General features: G+C 33.8%; 3 protein-coding genes across 3 annotated transcripts in view; 1 reads left to right on the forward strand and 2 right to left on the reverse strand.

Annotated features, from left to right (window-relative positions):
- LOC106644186 (protein trachealess) overlaps positions 1-23814 on the forward strand; it is a 363163-nt gene that overhangs the window by 149813 nt on the left and 189536 nt on the right. The window lies entirely within an intron of this gene.
- Positions 522-2208, reverse strand: LOC149373668 (uncharacterized). Its single transcript, XM_089595998.1, has 3 exons — positions 2023-2208; positions 1371-1941; positions 522-854 (listed from the first exon to the last, which is right to left on the reverse strand). Exons 1-3 carry the CDS (start codon positions 2093-2095, stop codon positions 638-640), a joined length of 861 nt encoding a protein of 286 aa, XP_089452124.1. The 5' UTR covers positions 2096-2208; the 3' UTR covers positions 522-637.
- Positions 17647-19333, reverse strand: LOC149373669 (uncharacterized). The gene is made up of 3 exons (XM_089596002.1): positions 19148-19333; positions 18496-19066; positions 17647-17979 (listed from the first exon to the last, which is right to left on the reverse strand). The coding sequence occupies exons 1-3, from the start codon at positions 19218-19220 to the stop codon at positions 17763-17765; spliced, it is 861 nt and encodes a 286-aa protein (XP_089452128.1). The 5' UTR covers positions 19221-19333; the 3' UTR covers positions 17647-17762.

The following is a 23814-nucleotide window of genomic DNA, read 5'->3' on the forward strand; positions in this document are numbered from 1 at the left end:
AACGAAAAACGCTATTAAAGGGCTGAAAAAGCATGTTGTACTGCATGCAAGTTTATTATTTTAAATTTCGAGTAAGCATACATGTATGTTTAAACTCAGTGGTAAATAATAACATAATCATACAAAATTGGATACTGTTTTAATCTTGTTTTTTTTAAGTAACACCTTTGCTCTGACGCCTCGTGGATAGGTCATGCCTCAAACGCAAGAGGAAGTGTTTTGTATGCATTTAGCCGCTTTTGATCGCTGGCACGCGGAACACGCAGGAGGTGAAGCCACAATAATGTAGCACTCAAGATTGTAGTACATGTATAGGGCAGGCCCTTTAGCACTATAAAACATCTCCACTGTTTACAAATATACATTCCGGACAAATTTGGGTTGTACTGTAACTTTGTCAATAATAAAAAATTAATTTAATTAATTAATTTTTTCATTGCCAAATCTGTTATACACTCTGGCCTAGAAAAAAATATCTTATTCTTAAGAAAATACTTATTATTAATGAATTTGAAGGCCGTCTGTGGGATTTTAAGGAGAATATTGGCAAGATCAAAATTACTTTTTACTCTGTATCCCAGGATAAAAAAAAATTACTTAAAAAAAGTAGTCACTTTAAACGTTGCAAAGAATCGCGTTACGTTCTGTAAATGAAACTACCGAAAATTTTTGGCAACACATGTCGGTTATACCATTGTAATTGTTGTAGCTGCTGTACTTGTAGATGATCTAGTTTTATCGGCAGCTGCTGAAGCTGCTGGGGCTCTTGCATTAGCTGGGCAGGTGAATACACTTCTTGCTGGAGCTGTTGCATATGCCTTAGTTTCTCTGATTCAAGCTCATTCACTTTCAATCTACAATTAATCAAACAATTTAACGAAATTTTTTTTAATGCTCGTGTTTAAAAGTTGTAATTAAAAAATAAATAATGACTAGCTGTTATATTTTTGGCACTTGCAAAAATTTATCATCAAAATGGTAAGATGCTTGTCTGTGCATTTTGAAGTTAAATCAAATTTTCATTGCCAACTCTTGTCATGTAATCGTCTAATTGCTGTGCATTAAACGTCTAATGGCTGTGCATTAAGGCTGGACTTAATCCGGTGAATAATTTTTTTCTTAAAATGCGTAAGAATTCTAACTTGTATTCAATGTTTAAACTAGCTAAAACCTTTACTACGTAGTATTTAGGACAGTATTGAAAGTAAATTTTGTAGATATCTCTGTAAAATTAATACTTATCATATAGTACTGTAATAAACTGAATACAGAAAAAAATTTTCAAGCTGACCATTACTTTTATTTATATTTTCATCGATTTACTTCGTAGAAATTTTAACAATATAATAAATAATGAAATCTTGTATTACCTGGCATCGTTATAACAAGCAGATGGATTGTAGTAGACATCACTGGTTCGAGCCAAAGGCACCAAGGCTCCAGAGCTTATAGGATGCGGCATTCGTTTTAAAATTCCAAGCTGTTGAGTTGCCGGGATGTATGGATGCAGCGATGGTGTCTGCTGCATTTCACGAAAATGCAATGGCCGTCGGGGAATTAGTGATTGTTGTACGTGTTGATGGGGAGTAAACGTTTGCTGATACGGAGGCAATGGCTCTTGCGGTATGTGCGATGGCTGCTCATTTTGGAGCAATTTTTTAACACCGATAGCGCCCAACTGGCCGAGTGCTGCTGTGGATGGCAGCGATGTACTTTTTTTAGAAATGTTTTGGGTATCAGGGCAATTTTCGTTGTCTTTCTTGAACTTCATTCTGCGATTTTGAAACCATATTTTCACTTGAGGTTCCGTGAGTTTTAACTTTTGTGCCAAGTGAAATCGATGGAACCGGCTCAAATACTTGGTCGTCTCGAATACCTGTTCGAGAGTAGTTATCTGCATCGATGTAAATGCCGTCCTGCTTCTTTTTTTTTTATATTGGTCTGGAAATATTAAAACACACGTTTTGTACACCCTTAAAAACTTTTTTTAATGCAAAATAATTATGTGAATATTATATTTACTTTTCATTTCCGTATCTTGAGGCTTGGGCTCCTCAGCAACATCATCTAGCTGTTTTGAATTCTGAATCTCCATTTTGTCTAGGACGATAACTTTATATTCTAATTTTAATAAAATTATTCCAATTTGAAAGAGACACAGGGCTTCAACTGTCTTTGACGATTTAAAGATTTTCTATAGGTGATATGTTCACGATCACGATAATAGATTCTTACTGACACTTTAAATGTACAAGTTAGAATCGTGAGCTAACACTGAACTTATTTGTAACGCATGGACAAATGGTTTCAAACATACCATTCGTTACTTTCTACTGTGGAAGGGATTACAAGTCCATTAGCTGTTACTTTTTGGTAAGCACTTAATAGGCAGTGTTGTCGCCGATAAGTAAATTCTGTGAAAAATTTCTACTAATAATTAGCGTTGGAGATTATCTATGAGTATAACTGACGTGTACCGTATGGTGATTACTGTATGAATAATGACTTAAACGTCAGACTATATCGATATACGTCATTTATCAGATCCGTAGTGTTTGAGTTTCTGAATATTACAAATCTAAAAATTTAAAATTACTAACATATTCCAAAATACTTAGTACATTACATAAATTTTGCTGAACCTACTCTCACACATCACCAGGGCAAGCACTATAGGTCTTTGCCATGTTTGGATGCACACCAGGTGCGAACCCTATTTTTTCTAGTGAGAGTTCAGTAAACACTTTAAGTAGGAAAACATAATTTATGATGATTAATCAAAATCTCCTTATTTTTTTGCATTAGAGATAGAAAAAATCGATTTCTGATAAGATTTGACGAATATTTTTTCACCGCACTGATTGACATGAAAATATCGGTACAATCAATAGGTTAAAAATCTATTCCAACATTTTTGAGGTAATTGTTTCCAAGGGGTAATATAATTTTTTCAACATTTCATTTTTTATAACATGTTTGCAAAGTAAAAAAAATTTTCTTATTTTTCTTAACATTCCAGTTATTGAAAACCTCACAGTATTTACCGGTATTTACTGACAGTATAGTACATACATAAATGAGCTCTTGGCAGTATTTTAGGTAGCTTATAAAGCAGCTAACGAAGTTTACGTAATTTTTTGCTGAATCATGCAAAATTTAACCAAAATTAGTAAGTGTACTTAAATTATTCATAAGTCGACTTTTATAAGAACATATAACAAAAAATACTGTTTCCACGCAGTTCATTTAAAAAAAATTTTATGCTTCTATGTTTAGTAAGGTTACAAATTGTGTGTCCTACAAATTTTAGCTAATGATGTTTAATTTTTATATCTCAATCGTTTATTTAAAAAATATATTTTTGTAGTTTTTTTGTTCGTTTCTGAATTCACAGTGCCTGTATTGGAAAAACAGTTTGGATGGCAGACTTTTTCAGCCACTGTAATGTTTCTTTTCTTCATAAAAATTTTACATTTAGTAAAATATTGTTGATTTTTTAGATTCTTCCTTTAGCTTTTCTAGAAAAAAACCCAAACTAAAGAATATACAATGACAGGTGCGTGCTTGTTTGATGCTACACCGTGGCCACAGCATCCAGCCTCGTAGTACTTAAAAATTGTATACAGTAAGAACCGCACAAGTTTTAAACAGTCTATTTTAACAATATAATAAAATAACGAGAGTTCACTAAAATTTAAAGATCAGAATATAAAAAATGTTACGTTATTAGCTAAAATCTGTACGACATACAATTTGTGATCTCGCTGAACATAGAAACATATACTTTTTTTCTAAAATTAACTTCCGAAACAGTAGTTTATAATAAATTCTTATGATAACAGTCAGTTCATGAGTTATTTACATAGACTTCTAAATTTTCGTCAAATTTTGCATGATTCACCAACAATTACGTAAACTTTCTCTGCTGTTTTACTATCTACCTAAAATACTGCCAAGAGCATATTTTTATGCACTGTACTATCGGTAAATACTGTGAATCGGTGAAATAACTACTTCACCTATTGTTTGCACCGATATTTTTATGTCAACTAGTTGGATAGAAAATAGTTCGTCAAATCTTAGCGGAAATTGGTTTTTTCAGTTCTGATAAAAAAGAACTCATCGCATGTTCACAAGATTATTTATACTCATCAAGGACTCTAGAATGTAAAGAAAAATATGTTTATCAGGTGTGTTTTCTTAGAGAAATTAGGCTCATTGCTGCTCCTTGAAAAGTGAAAAATAAAAGGAGATTTCCACGTACACCAATGAAACACAGTATAATCAAAGGTCAGTCGAAAAAATTTTGCCTCATAAATGCCACCACAAGGCAAGATAATATAATTATGCAGAGTCATGATGTGTCATTGTGATTTGCTTGTGGCTGTACAATACATAGAAAATTAAACTGTGATATTTGTTTTGTTCTATACTTTCACAAATATCACAAACAGCTGTAAAAGACAAACGGAGGAGCGAGGTAGCACCAACGAGAGGATATAGAGATAGAAAGAGAGAGAGAAATACGATAAGATTATATTAGATTAGCTTTTTATTAATTACAAAGAGAGAGAGAGAGAGAGAGAAAGAGAAGTTACACGTGGAAGAAGGCGGTTCAGTTGCATTAATGAATCGAATACTGCATTACTTGAAGCAAGTTATAATTAGATGAAATATAGTGCAAATAAAAAATAAGAAACTCTTCAGCCCTACATAAATTAGCTGTCTGTATCGCTTATTTACCATAGGTTAATCAAATGTGTAACCACTTATCTGTTAAGTGCGGGTTAAAGTAGTATTACACTTCGGTTTCAAAAGTATTTTTTTATGATTTTACTTCAAGTATAATTATGATTACTTCTTTGTCTGTTTGGCGTATTACAACTCAAATGCGCATCCCATACAACTTAAGAGATGTATACACATACACTTTTTCTATTATAGTGTACTGACCTCAAAGAGGTATTTCCATTGGTAAAATATGTATCTACTAGCAGCCCCCCGTCTCGGCTTCGCCCAAGACTTACTAAATAAAATACCGTAGTGTGTTGACATGTAATGTGAAACATTTTCAGTTAGAAATTTTACACATATTCCTGATACATCTCGGAACAAAAATCTTCTTATTAAAAACATATTTTTTCGGAATCCATATAGTTTATTTGGTCAAATGATAAGGTTATTGGGTTGTGAAAATTCAAAAAAATAATTATGCTGAAAAGTACCGTGCGTTCTTTATGCCATAAAATAATCGGTGGCCATAAGAAGCCGTTGATTTACAGTTTCTTCCGTGTAATTCACGAAAACGGCTATTTTTTAAAGCTGTTAAGATTTTAAACCCCCAAAAAATTTATATTAAAAAAAAATTTTTTTTTCTCATATCTCACAACTTTATTACCAGAGCAACAAAGTCCTGGACCTTAAACCCTACATTTTTATTGACACAAAAACACAAATACATTTTCTACTCATTAAAAAATCTGAAGTAGGATCTTTAAAGATTTCAGAGATTGCTGTGAGGGTACAATGAAAAGCTGATCTCTCACGTAATGGACTCTTTAGTTGTCGATTTTGACGCTGCCGTTTCAATCACGATAATTTTCTGCGTCAGTTTCTTGACGCCTAAGTAAAATTGTATTTATTAGATACACTTGAAGTTTTTCTTCCAATTCACCCTCTTGCGACTTTTGGCATGCTTAAAATTTTTGTGACCCCTAAAAGATGTTTTCTGTCAACTTTGTTAAGTTCTAATATATTTGTTGGCAAGGAAGTTCGACGTCCGATTGCCCTAAAAAAGACCGGTGAGCTTCTTAAGTTAACTCTTTCTTGACTGCAGTTAACAGCAATTGTGACTGCCTGGATACCTCAGGGTGATCTTCTCTGACTTGCTGTTGAAGACTCAGACTGATCGGGAGAAAAATTACAAAGTCTGAAGCTTTGGGGCTAGTTGTTGTGCTCTTTACCAACGTCTCCCGGTATAACGTTAAAGACGTTAGTGTCTAAAGCACCTTTTTTATTGGCAGATTCAGTTGTTTTGGTGATCTTAGAAGGGGAGATTGGTTAGTGATACTTGTCCAGTGGAGGCTGTCCCGTTGGCTCAAGTTTTTTTTCCTACATAGCTGTTATAGGTTTGCTCAGAGCAGACCTTGGAGAGTATCAGTGATTCCTGGTTGAATGCTTAGAGTCGAGAGGGTAGTATAGGGTCGTCGGTCACCGGGTTTTCCAGCCTTGCGAAGAACAACTCGGCAGGTGACGTCTGCTAGTGAATGGCTGACTTGGTTTAATAGTGCCCGTCTTTAGTTAATATAGTCTTTTAGTCGACGAATTGCTTCCGGAAATGGTAGTAAAAATGTTTTTGTTGGCAAGGTAGTTTACACTTAGGTGGATCCTAAAAAGAACCGATGAAATTGATGGTTAAGTAGGGAACGTAAATACTTATAATGGCCCTAATAAGCGCCAGTGGTGAAACTTCCAGACTATTCTTTATTATTATTCCTGATGATGAGGAGCTGGCTACGGGTTGCTTGATTCTTACCCTGGGAGTCTCGATGTGCTGAGACAATGATGGAGGAAGGTACGCCGCTGACCAGAGAATATCTCGTCTCGGGTCGTTTTCCGGATAACCAACCGCTCATCGTTAGACGGGAACATGTGGGTAAGCGCGTTGGGGACACGACGACCAAGAAGGTAGCCGTTATGGCTGCCCATGCCCCTCAGAGCTGTTTTCCCTTGCTTACATTTGTAGCCAAAAATTCTCTAACTGCACCAGGTGGGATGGTGGGACTACCACACAACTTTGAAGAGTTGGTGCAGATTGTGCTCTGGCTATAGATATGTCTCCTGATATTGGGGCAGAGACGGCATCGGTTGAAATTAATTTTTTTTTTTTTATCGCACTTGTCGAGATTCAGGGTGAATGGACACCTAGGTCCCTTCCCCCTTAGAGAAAAGTGTCGCCCGTTACCGGGATTCCCAGCTGCAAGACTATCATCTCCATTCTCTATACAGCTCGTTGAACTGCCGAAGTTCGACTACAATCACTATCGAGACGCTCCGGCGTATTATAACCACACTTATTTAATTATGTTGCAGGTAGCTCCGATTTTATGTCGACGCCACCTAGCGGATTTTACTGAACTAAAGTGAAAAGCTGGCGTATTTTTGCAAAACTTTGAGCTCATTTATTGCTATTGTTATTAAATTTCTTAAGATAAAAACTATACTAAAACCATCTAGGAAATATCATGAATCAGTGAGCAAAATTTCAGCAAAATCGGTTTAGTGGTTTTCGCGGTTAGCGATTACAACGGTTTTAGCGACTTTGCTTTATTTATTAGTAAGATGATAGGCTATGTATATTTTATGTATGTAGATGCAAAAAGTATTTTTGTTACAGAGTTAGGAATGTCTTATAATAATAAGTAATTAGATATAATAAAAGATTTTATCATAAATTAAAAACTTGATATTTGTTTTTAACTTTTCTAACACACATAACAATAAAAATATCAAAAGCTTATAAATGAAAATGAAAACTATTATATGTATTGGTCATTAAGATGTGTTTGAATAACTTATTCTTGTACGCATCGTTGAACAAGAATAAGTTGTTCAAACTCATCTTAATAACCATTACCTAAAACTGTTTTAAGAAAGGAAACATACAAGAAAGGAAAATTTATATTCGAGATCAAGTGAGTTATGACAATAACACTGTAACTAACTCTTAAAAATTGTGGACTGTGAAAGGATATTGTTGCTATCTGATGCAACAATAGTACATAATTTTAGCATATTTAAGTACTATGCATTTCAGAACCGTGAATGATTTAAATAATACTACCATACTGTTTTGTTACTAGTTAACGTAAGAACATCAAAAGAGATACCGCATAATTCAAGTATACGATTTATTAATATCTTAAGTGAAATGTGAAAACAGAGAACCACATTGATATTCATAATGACTACAAAGAAAGTGGACTGTGATTTTTAACTCTATAGCTTATATTCAGTTTTCGTTATTGTATTATTTAGCATTTTGTTTTATGCACAAATATTATTTTACGATAAAATTATACGTAAACAATTAATGATACAATCAATCGAGAGCACAAGTTTTGGTAATAAATGTTAAAGTGTTACTTTTGAATAAGAAATTATTTATCTTTTGTCTTTCTAAAGACAATGATGCGATGAATATGTAAGTAAAGCAAGAAGCGATAAGCTCTGTTAATAGATAATTACAAAAATTTCTCAAAAAGTCATTATGCATATTTATCAGAAAATAGTATTTCACTTGTGGTAGGCTAGAGTCAGAAGAGTTTCTACGAAACTAAAAATATCCATTACTACATTAATAAATTAATAACGGTACCTTCCGCCTTGACAATGTTAACCACTCTGTCAAGTTATATTCAGTGTAGAAACATTTGCTTTTCACCGTCCTTACAACTATTCAATGGCATGGCTTATAATTTCTTACTACCCTAAAAAAACCTTTTTTTGGTACGCAGCGTTTAGTATTCCATTATATTTTTTAATAAACTTGTATGTATATGTTTATTAGACATTCGTAGTATGAAGAAAGCATCGAAAAATACGTTTTCAAATAATGAGAGCAAGGCAATGATTGTAGTTTCATGAAACTATAAGCAAATAAATTGTATGGAAAAGTCATAAGGATTGAGTTTACATTATAACTATTCAATATTGCAGTTAGTAACCTAGAAGTACAAGGTAAGCTTTTGTTTTAATAGTTTTGAAAATATTGTTTGATTCAAATTTGACATTTTGTTGTAAATTACATATCTATGCTGGTAAGATAAGAAATTTTTTAGACCACGTGATACTGAAAATTACAAGCAATCTGAAACATTCTTTTTTTTTAGCGTGAGTACAAAGTAGCTCGACAGTTTGTGCTTTCTGGCCACTGTTTCAGATTTGATAACATATACCAATTTAAATTTGTATAAAAGAAAAACATTATTGTTTGTTTCTAGACATACATCCAAATGCATTTTCTGAAGAATAAAATGTCTAATTCTCTCGAATTATTCTTACGCACATCCGCTTTTTCTAAAAAAGATATACGCCGGTCCTCTCATGGTTTTTTAAAATATAGTTACAGTTAAAAATATGAACTTACTTAAAATGTGCATTTTTGGACATGCTTCGCGTGCTTTAATTATTTTGTCATTGATTTGATTTACGTTTACGAATATTTGTCTATTTCGTTATTCAATTGTTATATATATAATCGAACAAAATAATTTTCCAGCATTTACTGTCATATCAAGAGTAAAAAATAGTAGTTCTCCTACGAGTTTGAAAAGTCTCTGTTTGCGAACCGAGAGGTTTGCGGCCCAAGCCGAAGGCGAGGGACGTAACGAGGTTTGTAAAGGAGACTTTTCGAACGAGTTCCGGAAAACTGCTTTTTCGCCCGAGGAAGTACCAGCCTCCCAAAACCACCCGAGGGCGGAAAAAAAATTTTTTTGCTATGCATTAGTTGGATCCTTCCTTCAAACTAATAATTTTATCTACACTTTTTTAATTTTAAATACCATGATAAATACTTCAAACCTTAGATAAGTAAAGTAATACATAAACTCTTTATTTTAGAGGCCCTATAATAATTTCAGGTAGTTCAATGCATTACTTTTTGAAAAATGTTATACATTTCAGGTTATGCACACTGAAACATTTTCATGATCAAGAAATGCGTAACTTTTCTCTCTCAATTAGCAATTGATTGCTTTGTATTTGGGCTAGATTAATTCCTCAAAGTACCAGCTTGAAGGCTCTTCTCGTTTTCTCGTAATTTTGGGTATAAACAGCTAGATAATTCGTTATTAACAATAAATAATTCATCATAATAAGGAAATCGGTAAAGTAGAAACTCTGGCCGATGTACTGAATGCCTTACTCTTACGTAAATATCGTATCAGAAACGTTTTTTTGAGAACCACATCAAGTTGTTAGACTGATTCTATATTTTAAATCTTGTCGAATATCAGCACTCTACTGTTTTCTTTAATTTTTTAACAGCCAAAAATATAGTTAATTGTTCACCTAGATCAAAAAGTTAAATTCTCATTGCTTGCTAACAATGGAAAATTCTTTACTTGCCCATCTTATAGGTGTGTAACGTACCATTTTTTGCTGTCATAGTTACTATTCAACGGTAGTTTGATTGTCCACGAATACCATTAAAAAATTATAAAAGGAGGAGATTTCATCACCTGAAACCCGATTTTTACTTGTTTATTCTTCTTTTGGAGTAAATGGATTCGAGTATCTACTGAAAAATGCATATTTCTAAACTACATATCGCCACAAATACTCTGTTTTTTGGAACTTACGAATAAATGGCATCCTATCTTCTGGCCTTACACTTTTTGTAAAACATATTTGAAAGTTCTTCGATTAAGGAGGCTCCATCATGGAATGTAAAAAAACTTTGAATGATATATTTTCAAAGTTCAGATTACGCTAAATCCAATGGTATCCTCATCTTTGTGAGTTTGTCATCAAAATCCCGAGATAATTCAATTTTAAATTAGCACTTTTCGAGCTCACTTAACACAGCCTATTATGACGGAAGGCTTGAAGCAAAATTTTCATGATCAATTAAACTGCTAAAATGGAATGTACAAGCAAAAAAAATACGTACCGTACAGCTGAGATTATCATCTTTAAAAATCGGGTGACTTAATAGGAGTTAGCAATGAAAAAGTTGATACAATAGCTAAAATATTATTTTTGTCTGCAGTTACATTTAGTGCGTGCAGTAACAAATACTACCGGCCATATTTCTCTAGAGAGGGAAAGAAATAAAATATATTGTAGTATACAAGATAGAATAGCACGTAGGCTCAGTTGAAATGTGATAAAACCTCCTTACAACCTTGTCCAACTTTTCTAAGCTACTGAAAATAGATAAAATAAGCTACTAAAAAAAATGATAGAGTTTTCTTTGAAAAGAGTGAATTTCTAAAAATAGTGTAAGTTCTTCGCCTTTAAACATATTTTTAACAAAATTATTCGTTTTACATTGTTACATCTAGTTGTGAGTTCCGAAAAGTTAAAAATTTATTCAATTCTGTAAGTAAGAGCTACTCTTACCTTTAATAGGTTCAGTTTAAATAGAAACTATTTTTTTCTACCCAGTTTTTTTCTGACCTTCAAACGTTTACAGTGCCATTAGTGGCAAATATGGGATTTTCACCTGGTATACATCCAAGGTCGAGTACAAAGAGCTCCTTGGGCCCTGCTTTTACTATTTCTACACAAATATTTGTATTTAAACGAATAAAGTAAATGAAAATGCTTAGAAAACTTATGGGAAAATAAGTTTTTCACATACCTTTGTTTTAAGAAAATAATTTCATGAATCAGGTATAAATAACAAAATTAGCATGTGTATCTTTATGTACAGAAGGTATTTTCTGTTTAGCTTTTTGAGTTACAAAGTTCATTGCATTTTTTACAAAAGAATGATTTAAAAATTTCAATATTCACTTTTCTCAAAAGAATATCCTATATTACTTCACCAGAAAGTAAAATTATACTATTTCAGACCTCAAAAGTATCTGAAATATTAAAAAAATATGTTTTTGAGTTTTCACTGACCTTGTTTAGCATGATTCTTTAATACATCATATACCATCATACTAACCACAAAAATCACAAACACCACAACAGGAATATTCATTATGAATTATAGAATTATGTTTCTAATTGCAGGTATAACATTTTTGCTTGGGTAGATGAAAAAATCTTTAAGCCTTCAATGAGATAATCCAACTTAGTGAATACGCATGTTAAGTGATAAAACAACGTATTTATTGCACTGCTTTTGTCGCCGTACTGCAATAGTAGGTTAGAATACCAAATTATAATCAGTAATAGCCACAATAGAGATATTCTGAATCAATCAGACTGCAGCTACAGTAATCTTCTACGGGTATCGTTAACAATTATGACCGAATGTAACAGGTTTTGTTTGTGCAATATATGCGATCAATCTTACAGAACAAACTTTCAACTCAAAGTGCACCAACCTGTCCATTCGAATGATAAATCCTATAGTTGTAGAGTATGTTTGAAAAATTTTATTCTAAAAGTACACCTTTTAGATCATGAACGAATCCACGAAGTTAAAAGACCCTTTACCTGCAAAGTGTGTTTCAAAGAGTTTAATAAAAAAAAATATTTTATGGAACACCACTATACTCATACTAATAGTAAGCCCTATGGTTGTAATATGTGTCCTAAAAGTTATATTCGAAAATTATATCTCACAGAGCATGAAAAAATTCATATTGGTAATGACCTTTACAGGTGCAACGAGTGTTCGAAAGGTTTTACGCGAAAAAACTATCTTGTAGATCACATGCGGATTCATACGGGGCAGAAGCCCTACAGTTGTAAATTATGTTTGGAAAGATTTAGTCAAAAAGGTCATCTGACAGTGCATAAAATAACTCACACAATTAATAACCTTTACAGTTGTAAAACTTGTACCAAAACTTACGGTCACAAATGCAGTCTTACAGTGCACGAGCGTACCCATACTGGTGTGAAGCTTCAAACTTGCAAATGGTGTTTGCAGAGTTTTATCCGAAAGAGTCATCTTGCAAGACATGAGCAAACCCACATGGGTATAAAACCCTATGAATGCTTTGAATGTACAAAAACCTTTGTTAATAAAAGTCATCTTCGCAAGCACATGGGGGTACCGCATATACACCACTGTACTCAGTGTGAAATAACTTTTGTCCGGAACAATGAGCTCAAGTAACATTTGAGCAATCAGCATTGATTTTTCACTTAAAAAAAAAAGCCTCAAGTAACTCTGGGTGACAAAATAATTTTTTAATACAAAAAGTTAAACCTGTGACATGATTTGCTTGAATATCATCTGTAAATAATTGTGTTGCCATTACGATGTGAAAATGTTACTATTCTTTTTGAAAAAATAAAAACTTTTGACAATTTATTGGCAACATACTCATGTATTTTTTGTGTACTCAACCTATTAATAATGTTGTTATATATTGAACTAGCAGCCCCCCGTCTCGGCTTCGCCCGAGACTTACTAAATAAAACACCGTAGTGTGTTGACACGTAATGTAAAACATTTTTAGTTAAAAAATTTTACACATATTCCCGATACATCTCAGAACAAAAATCTTCTTATTAAAAACATATTTTTTCGGAATCCATATAGTTTATTTGGTCAAATAATAAGGTGTAAAAATTCAAAAAAATAATTATTCTGAAAAGTACTGTGCGTTCTTTATGCCATAAAATAATCGATGGCTATAAGAAGTTGTTGATTTGGTTTCTTCTGTGTAATTCACGAAAAGGGCTATTTTTTAAAGCTGTTAAGATTTAAAACCCCCAAAAAATTTATATTAAAAAAAAATTGTTTTTTCTCATATCTCACAATTTTATTACCAGAGCAACAAAGTCCTGGACCTTAAACCCAACATTTTTATTGCCACAAAAACACAAATACATTTTCTACTCATTAAAAAATCTGAAGTAGGATCTTTAAAGATTTCAGAGATTGCTGTGAGGGTACAATGAAAAGCTGATCTCTCGCGTAATGGACTCTTAAGTTGACGATTTTGACGCTGCTGTTTCAATCTCGATAAATTTTCTGCGTCAGTTTCTTGACGCCTCAAATTGTATTCATTAGATACATTTGAGGTTTTTTTTCCAATATACCCTTTTGCGACTATTGGTATGCTTACGACTTTTATGACCCCTAAAGGCTATTTTCAGTCAACTTTGTTAATTTTAATACATTTGTTGGCAAGGTAGTTCGACGTCCGATGGCCCTAAAAAAGACTGGTGAGCTTCTTAAGTTAACTCTTTTTTGACTGCAGTTAACAGCAATTGTGACTGCCTGGATACCTCAGGATGATCTTCTCTGGCTTACTGTTGAAGACCCAGACTGATTGGGAGAAAAATTACAAAGTCCGAAGCTTTGGGGCTAGTTGTAGTGCTCTTTCCCAACGTCTCCCGGTATAACGTCAAAGACGTTGGTGTCTAAAGCACCTTTTTTATTTTGCAGATTTAGTTGTTTTGGTGATCTTAGATGGGGAGATTGGTTAGTGATACTTGTCCAGTGGAGGCTGTCCCGTTGGCTCAAGTTTTTTTTTCCTTTATAGCTGTTATAGGTTTGCCCAGCGCAGACCTTGGAGAGGATCAGTGATTCCTGGTTGAATGCTTAGAGTCGAGAGGGTAGTATAGGGTCGACGGTCACCGGGTTTTCCAGCCTTGCGAAGAACAACTCCGCAGGTGACGTCTGCCAGTGAATAGCTGACTTGGTTTAATAGTGCCCGTCTTTAGTTAATATAGTCTTTTAGTTGACGAATCGCTTCCGGAAATGGTAATAAAAATGTATTTCTTGGCAAGGTAGTTTACACTAAGGTGGCCCCTAAAAAGAACCGATGAAATTGATGGTTAAGTAGGGAACGTAAATACTTATAATGGCCCTAAAAAGCGCCAGTGGTGAAACTTCCAGGCTATTCTTTATTATTATTCCTGATGATGAAGAGCTGGCTACGGGTTGCTTGATTCTTACCCTGGGAGTCTCGATGTACGGAGACTGTGATGGAGGGAGGTACGCCGCTGACCAAAGAATATCTCGTCTTCGGGTCGTTCCCCGGACAACCAACTGCTCAATTGCTCATCTTTAGACGGGAACATGTGGGTAAGCGCGTTGGGGACGCGACTACCAAGAAGGTAGCCGTTGTGGCTTCCCGTGCCCATTAGAGCTGTTTTTCCTTGCTTACATTTGAAGAGACACAAATTCTTTAACTACACCAGGTGGGATGGCAGAGACGGCATCGGTTGGAATTAATTTATTTTTCTTGATCGCACTCGTCGAGATTCAGGGTGAAGGGACACTTGGGTCCCTTCCCCCTTAGAGAAGAGTGTCGTCCGTAACCGGGATACCCAGCTGCAGGACTATCACCAGCATTCTCTACACAGCTTGATGAGCTGCCGAAGCTCGACTACAGATCTGACGATACGCTCCGGCGTATTATAACCACACTTATTTAATTATGTTGCAGGTAGCTTCGATTTTATGTCGACGCCACCTAGCGGATTTTACTGAACTAAAGTGAAAAGCTGGCGTATTTTTGCAAAACTTTGAGCTCATTTATTGCTATTGTTATTAAATTTTTTAAGATAAAAACTATACTAAAACCATCTAGGAAGTATCATGAATCAGTGTGCAAAATTTCAGCAAAATCGGTTCAGTAGTTTTCGCGGTTAGCGATTACAACGGTTTTAGCGACTTTGCTTTATATATTAGTAAGATTATAATAATTCTTTAACAATAAATAAATAAAATTATCTACCATCATACCAAATTTTCTAGAATTTTCTATAAATAAATCCTTTTTTGAAGAAAGTTTTGTGATCCTAATAAGTTTTTAACTTACAATATCTTTAAAAAAAAGTGTTTTTCTGACTTCTAACCTCAAAATAGCACCTTCGCCGCTAGATTTTGGGTTCTCAGGAGGAAAAATAGTATACGAAACTCGTTCGAAAAGGCTTCTTTACAAATCTCGTTATGGCCCTCATCTTTGGCTCGTACCGTAAACCTCCCGGTTCGACATTCGAAGCCTTTGCCAACTCGTATACGCAATATACTATTAACAAATCAATAAAATGGAAATAAAAATAATAGAAAATGACTATTTAATCAAAATTTTATTTTTTAGCCGTAGTAGGTATCTAAGGAGAATGAAAACAATCATTTTAATGAATGTAGTTACAAAATACGATTGGTTGTGTACAAATGCCTAGTTATGCCCCTCACAAATTACCATATCTTATTTTTTTCAATTATATTAAAGTATGTTTTTTAGATTTTCTAACATAAAACATCTTATAATAACAATGAAAGACTGACTAAGTAACTTTCTTAGAAAAGTTGATCTTTCCGAATCGATAAAATTGGAGAATAAAAAAAAATAATGAATGAAACCTAAATCTTATTACTCAGCAACGGCAGGTATTTAAAATTAAAAAATTAAGCTACGGTTTATGAGAATCGGAAAGATAACTCTGAGATGTTACTTATTACATACTTGCACACGTACACACACATATGACTAATTTTAAAAAGCAAAATTATGTTAGATCATTTCAATATGTGAATTTTTATCCCTTACAAATCTTTTAGTATTAAAACAAAAAATATACGTTATCTTTTTATTTTTCTATTATTAGTAACTATTGCCACATTATTCACTCCTTTTTTTACCTTATGCCAAATAATTTAAGTAAGATTCGTAATTACTTTAAAGCAAGAATGTTGGTAGTAGTTTTTTCTTAAGGCACTGAATTATTAGAACGACCGTGCCAAAAGGTTGTCTGTTGTATCCAAAGAGACTTAATATTTTTAAATTTTTTATATTAAATTATTTATTAAAAAAACATATGGTTAATTTATAAGCTATATACTGTATGAACAAAAATTCAAGAAACAATGCAGACACTTTTATATCTTCTGTTTTGAGTGTAAAATAAATTTTGAACGTAAAATGAGGGTGATCTGAGTTAGTCACATGACGTATGTGTAGAAGAATATATTATAACGTTATCAAGTTCATCGACTAACTCTAGTAATTATAATCCAAATGAGCTAAAATTTTGTTCGTTACTTCGAGTTGGATGTCTAAGCTGATGGTTTGAATTTCGACCGTATTTTTGGTGCAGCGCTCTTAGACAAAAAACCAGTTTTTTGTGATAACTTTATTTATGTACATTTTATACGTTCACGTTTGTACCCAGATTTATATATCATTAAAATACAACTGTTTTGTTTTACACGTTTTTTTTTCTAGATTGTGCAATCGCACATAACAATTGCAATAAAAATCATTAAAATAAAACTTTTTTATGATCTAAGTTTTTTTCAAAGTGCCTTCTTAACGATTAAATTAACAAATATCGTTTCAAAATGACAAAAAATCGATTATTTGCATCATTTAATTTTTGTACACTACATTTTTAGACAAAATATTTGATACAAAAATTATAGATTTTCTAAAAATGCACTTGTTTGTATTATTTGTAGTGTGATTATACAGTTAATAACGAAAAACGCTATTAAAGGGCTGAAAAAGCATGTTGTACTGCATGCAAGTTTATTATTTTAAATTTCGAGTAAGCATACATGTATGTTTAAACTCAGTGGTAAATAATAACATAATCATACAAAATTGGATACTGTTTTAATCTTGTTTTTTTTAAGTAACACCTTTGCTCTGACGCCTCGTGGATAGGTCATGCCTCAAACGCAAGAGGAAGTGTTTTGTATGCATTTAGCCGCTTTTGATCGCTGGCACGCGGAACACGCAGGAGGTGAAGCCACAATAATGTAGCACTCAAGATTGTAGTACATGTATAGGGCAGGCCCTTTAGCACTATAAAACATCTCCACTGTTTACAAATATACATTCCGGACAAATTTGGGTTGTACTGTAACTTTGTCAATAATAAAAAATTAATTTAATTAATTAATTTTTTCATTGCCAAATCTGTTATACACTCTGGCCTAGAAAAAAATATCTTATTCTTAAGAAAATACTTATTATTAATGAATTTGAAGGCCGTCTGTGGGATTTTAAGGAGAATATTGGCAAGATCAAAATTACTTTTTACTCTGTATCCCAGGATAAAAAAAAATTACTTAAAAAAAGTAGTCACTTTAAACGTTGCAAAGAATCGCGTTACGTTCTGTAAATGAAACTACCGAAAATTTTTGGCAACACATGTCGGTTATACCATTGTAATTGTTGTAGCTGCTGTACTTGTAGATGATCTAGTTTTATCGGCAGCTGCTGAAGCTGCTGGGGCTCTTGCATTAGCTGGGCAGGTGAATACACTTCTTGCTGGAGCTGTTGCATATGCCTTAGTTTCTCTGATTCAAGCTCATTCACTTTCAATCTACAATTAATCAAACAATTTAACGAAATTTTTTTTAATGCTCGTGTTTAAAAGTTGTAATTAAAAAATAAATAATGACTAGCTGTTATATTTTTGGCACTTGCAAAAATTTATCATCAAAATGGTAAGATGCTTGTCTGTGCATTTTGAAGTTAAATCAAATTTTCATTGCCAACTCTTGTCATGTAATCGTCTAATTGCTGTGCATTAAACGTCTAATGGCTGTGCATTAAGGCTGGACTTAATCCGGTGAATAATTTTTTTCTTAAAATGCGTAAGAATTCTAACTTGTATTCAATGTTTAAACTAGCTAAAACCTTTACTACGTAGTATTTAGGACAGTATTGAAAGTAAATTTTGTAGATATCTCTGTAAAATTAATACTTATCATATAGTACTGTAATAAACTGAATACAGAAAAAAATTTTCAAGCTGACCATTACTTTTATTTATATTTTCATCGATTTACTTCGTAGAAATTTTAACAATATAATAAATAATGAAATCTTGTATTACCTGGCATCGTTATAACAAGCAGATGGATTGTAGTAGACATCACTGGTTCGAGCCAAAGGCACCAAGGCTCCAGAGCTTATAGGATGCGGCATTCGTTTTAAAATTCCAAGCTGTTGAGTTGCCGGGATGTATGGATGCAGCGATGGTGTCTGCTGCATTTCACGAAAATGCAATGGCCGTCGGGGAATTAGTGATTGTTGTACGTGTTGATGGGGAGTAAACGTTTGCTGATACGGAGGCAATGGCTCTTGCGGTATGTGCGATGGCTGCTCATTTTGGAGCAATTTTTTAACACCGATAGCGCCCAACTGGCCGAGTGCTGCTGTGGATGGCAGCGATGTACTTTTTTTAGAAATGTTTTGGGTATCAGGGCAATTTTCGTTGTCTTTCTTGAACTTCATTCTGCGATTTTGAAACCATATTTTCACTTGAGGTTCCGTGAGTTTTAACTTTTGTGCCAAGTGAAATCGATGGAACCGGCTCAAATACTTGGTCGTCTCGAATACCTGTTCGAGAGTAGTTATCTGCATCGATGTAAATGCCGTCCTGCTTCTTTTTTTTTTATATTGGTCTGGAAATATTAAAACACACGTTTTGTACACCCTTAAAAACTTTTTTTAATGCAAAATAATTATGTGAATATTATATTTACTTTTCATTTCCGTATCTTGAGGCTTGGGCTCCTCAGCAACATCATCTAGCTGTTTTGAATTCTGAATCTCCATTTTGTCTAGGACGATAACTTTATATTCTAATTTTAATAAAATTATTCCAATTTGAAAGAGACACAGGGCTTCAACTGTCTTTGACGATTTAAAGATTTTCTATAGGTGATATGTTCACGATCACGATAATAGATTCTTACTGACACTTTAAATGTACAAGTTAGAATCGTGAGCTAACACTGAACTTATTTGTAACGCATGGACAAATGGTTTCAAACATACCATTCGTTACTTTCTACTGTGGAAGGGATTACAAGTCCATTAGCTGTTACTTTTTGGTAAGCACTTAATAGGCAGTGTTGTCGCCGATAAGTAAATTCTGTGAAAAATTTCTACTAATAATTAGCGTTGGAGATTATCTATGAGTATAACTGACGTGTACCGTATGGTGATTACTGTATGAATAATGACTTAAACGTCAGACTATATCGATATACGTCATTTATCAGATCCGTAGTGTTTGAGTTTCTGAATATTACAAATCTAAAAATTTAAAATTACTAACATATTCCAAAATACTTAGTACATTACATAAATTTTGCTGAACCTACTCTCACACATCACCAGGGCAAGCACTATAGGTCTTTGCCATGTTTGGATGCACACCAGGTGCGAACCCTATTTTTTCTAGTGAGAGTTCAGTAAACACTTTAAGTAGGAAAACATAATTTATGATGATTAATCAAAATCTCCTTATTTTTCTGCATTAGAGATAGAAAAAATCGATTTCTGATAAGATTTGACGAATATTTTTTCACCGCACTGATTGACATGAAAATATCGGTACAATCAATAGGTTAAAAATCTATTCCAACATTTTTGAGGTAATTGTTTCCAAGGGGTAATATAATTTTTTCAACATTTCATTTTTTATAACATGTTTGCAAAGTAAAAAAAATTTTCTTATTTTTCTTAACATTCCAGTTATTGAAAACCTCACAGTATTTACCGGTATTTACTGACAGTATAGTACATACATAAATGAGCTCTTGGCAGTATTTTAGGTAGCTTATAAAGCAGCTAACGAAGTTTACGTAATTTTTTGCTGAATCATGCAAAATTTAACCAAAATTAGTAAGTGTACTTAAATTATTCATAAGTCGACTTTTATAAGAACATATAACAAAAAATACTGTTTCCACGCAGTTCATTTAAAAAAAATTTTATGCTTCTATGTTTAGTGAGGTTACAAATTGTGTGTCCTACAAATTTTAGATAAAGATGTTCAATTTTTATATCCTAATCGTTTATTTAAAAAATATATTTTTGTAGTTTTTTTGTTCGTTTCTGAATTCACAGTGCCTGTATTGGAAAAACAGTTTGGATGGCAGACTTTTTCAGCCACTGTAATGTTTCTTTTCTTCATAAAAATTTTACATTTAGTAAAATATTGTTGATTTTTTAGATTCTTCCTTTAGCTTTTCTAGAAAAAAACCCAAACTAAAGAATATACAATGACAGGTGCGTGCTTGTTTGATGCTACACCGTGGCCACAGCATCCAGCCTCGTAGTACTTAAAAATTGTATACAGTAAGAACCGCACAAGTTTTAAACAGTCTATTTTAACAATATAATAAAATAACGAGAGTTCACTAAAATTTAAAGATCAGAATATAAAAAATGTTACGTTATTAGCTAAAATCTGTACGACATACAATTTGTGATCTCGCTGAACATAGAAACATATACTTTTTTTCTAAAATTAACTTCCGAAACAGTAGTTTATAATAAATTCTTATGATAACAGTCAGTTCATGAGTTATTTACATAGACTTCTAAATTTTCGTCAAATTTTGCATGATTCACCAACAATTACGTAAACTTTCTCTGCTGTTTTACTATCTACCTAAAATACTGCCAAGAGCATATTTTTATGCACTGTACTATCGGTAAATACTGTGAATCGGTGAAATAACTACTTCACCTATTGTTTGCACCGATATTTTTATGTCAACTAGTTGGATAGAAAATAGTTCGTCAAATCTTAGCGGAAATTGGTTTTTTCAGTTCTGATAAAAAAGAACTCATCGCATGTTCACAAGATTATTTATACTCATCAAGGACTCTAGAATGTAAAGAAAAATATGTTTATCAGGTGTGTTTTCTTAGAGAAATTAGGCTCATTGCTGCTCCTTGAAAAGTGAAAAATAAAAGGAGATTTCCACGTACACCAATGAAACACAGTATAATCAAAGGTCAGTCGAAAAAATTTTGCCTCATAAATGCCACCACAAGGCAAGATAATATAATTATGCAGAGTCATGATGTGTCATTGTGATTTGCTTGTGGCTGTACAATACATAGAAAATTAAACTGTGATATTTGTTTTGTTCTATACTTTCACAAATATCACATACAGCTGTAAAAGACAAACGGAGGAGCGAGGTAGCACCAACGAGAGGATATAGAGATAGAAAGAGAGAGAGAAATACGATAAGATTATATTAGATTAGCTTTTTATTAATTACAAAGAGAGAGAGAGAGAGAGAGAAAGAGAAGTTACACGTGGAAGAAGGCGGTTCAGTTGCATTAATGAATCGAATACTGCATTACTTGAAGCAAGTTATAATTAGATGAAATATAGTGCAAATAAAAAATAAGAAACTCTTCAGCCCTACATAAATTAGCTGTCTGTATCGCTTATTTACCATAGGTTAATCGAATGTGTAACCACTTATCTGTTAAGTGTGGGTAAAGGTAGTATGACACTTCGGTTTCAAAAGTATTTTTTTATAATATCTTGATTTTTTTTTTAACAATGTATGTACATCAGGAAATCTACAAGAAATATACCGTTTTTATTGTCCACAAACGTAATGGAAAAAAATTTTTTGAGGCACACCTTTGAAATCGGGCTTATTAACTCGTAATGCCATGTACTATGAGAAAAAATTTTGCTCATGGGTTTTAGTGAGGGTACATAACACCCCTTTTCTGCGATCTACTTGTTAAAATTATATCCAAACATATTATCTCTATAAATATATATCTTAATGGCCGGAGTTCAAATTCCACTCTGGACAAAAATTTTCATTTAAAAACGTGGCTTTTTTCTTGATGGGATTCGAGCTTTAATTAACCTATCGATTAACACCTCACCGATTCTCCTACCGATATCTGACCAACGTATGGCTTTATACTATATGGTGTCAAAATAGCAATGTTTGAGCCCCTTAAGAGACTATGATGAACTAAAAACAGAACACATTCATATAGACATAATTTTAGCAAGTAAATAGCGGAAAAACGGTGTCACCCTTGCTGAAACACGTGTTCAAAATTTTTTCCTGGTAACATATGACAATAGGAATAAAATGAGCCCAGCTTTAAGGGTGTGTCGTAAAATATTGTTTCTTTTTTTCAATGGACAAAAACGGGATTTATTTTGTGGATTTTCTCATTAATACTTTTTAAAATATCTACTCTATGCGTACAATATTTAAATATAAGTTAATCGTAGTAAATAACCACATAATTTTTTCGCGGTGCATACCGTTTTTTGAAAGCCAAATAAGTAGTGCAAATGAAAACTCAAACTCGATCAACTAGGACGAAAATAGATAATTTTAAAAATCCGAGAACTGACACACATTTTTCTAAAATCGTGCCAACCGTACAGGTCCACAGTCCACAGTACACAACAATCTAGCCTCCGATAAATCCCCGTGAAAGAACTCCGTCGTCCTCTGCCTCGCTCCACCGCGCTCCCTTTTTCCATTAAATAAACCAAAACTCCAGGAAATTAAAACTCGAGCACTCCATCCCCTTCCTCCTCTTTCGGCTCCTTTACCTTCGCCGGTTAACAAATTCAACTCCCAGCGACATTAAAAATGCATCTCGCCAGCCGCTCGACTCCCCTCCTCGCCGAAGACGATCACTCGCCCTCTCCCGACTAATCGCCGAGAGATAATCTCGTCGGAGTCTCCCGATGATCTTTCCCTTTCTCTCCCGCTCTTGCTCTCGGCCACAGAAATCATTGGCTCGTACTTTATGAAGGGGAGGGCCTGCCGGCGCTGTACCTACGTACACGGTGTATATACCCACACGCGCGCGCCCCCGCGCAAGAGATACTGAGACTTTATTGGCGTCTCGGGGCTCAGCTCCGTGCGCAGCCCAAATGAAGATAGAGGGACCTTACCCTTCGCCTGTGACGCTGTAACGTGTGTGAAGATACTGTGGGGTCAGGGAGCTCTGCTCGTGTGGGCTTTTTTTCCTACCCGACGTTTAAGTACCGGCACGCGTGCCGCAAGTGTGTATATACACTGCTCGTATTCCTCTGCTGGTGAGAGTCGACTGTCCCCTTTTTTTAAAACTACACCATGTGCCAGACGAGTTGGAGGGTCGGCTCTCTTTTCGAACAAGCAAAAAGGGTTGACGTTTTTGAACTGATAATAGTTACTTACAAGCGGTATCACTGCTTTTTCGTAATGGCTTTCTCCCGGCTAATTTTCATAATTAATTCTTTTTTTTTTTTTTTTTGTATAATCAATCGTAAAAATTTTGGATGCAATAAAAGTAGACACTCGGTCAGTCATATGCCCGAGGACGTACTTGATAATCTCAAATTTTCTAAGGCATATCATCAATCATTACA

Source organism: Copidosoma floridanum, unplaced genomic scaffold (genome assembly GCF_036245765.1).
Source record: "Copidosoma floridanum isolate Cflo_tuat_1 unplaced genomic scaffold, Cflo_Japanese_pri ptg000029l, whole genome shotgun sequence".
Classification (NCBI taxonomy): Eukaryota; Metazoa; Arthropoda; class Insecta; order Hymenoptera; family Encyrtidae; genus Copidosoma; species Copidosoma floridanum.

Excerpts from the sequence above, each read along its gene's own strand:
- LOC149373668 (XM_089595998.1), bottom strand. The coding sequence starts at position 2,095 with ATGGAGATTCAGAATTCAAAACAGCTAGATGATGTTGCTGAGGAGCCC. Across the intron at positions 1,942-2,022 it reads TCAAGATACGGAAATGAAAA|ACCAATATAAAAAAAAAAGA; the intron begins GTAAATATAATA and ends TAATATTTCCAG. Across the intron at positions 855-1,370 it reads GCTTGTTATAACGATGCCAG|ATTGAAAGTGAATGAGCTTG; the intron begins GTAATACAAGAT and ends GATTAATTGTAG.
- LOC149373669 (XM_089596002.1), bottom strand. The coding sequence starts at position 19,220 with ATGGAGATTCAGAATTCAAAACAGCTAGATGATGTTGCTGAGGAGCCC. Across the intron at positions 19,067-19,147 it reads TCAAGATACGGAAATGAAAA|ACCAATATAAAAAAAAAAGA; the intron begins GTAAATATAATA and ends TAATATTTCCAG. Across the intron at positions 17,980-18,495 it reads GCTTGTTATAACGATGCCAG|ATTGAAAGTGAATGAGCTTG; the intron begins GTAATACAAGAT and ends GATTAATTGTAG.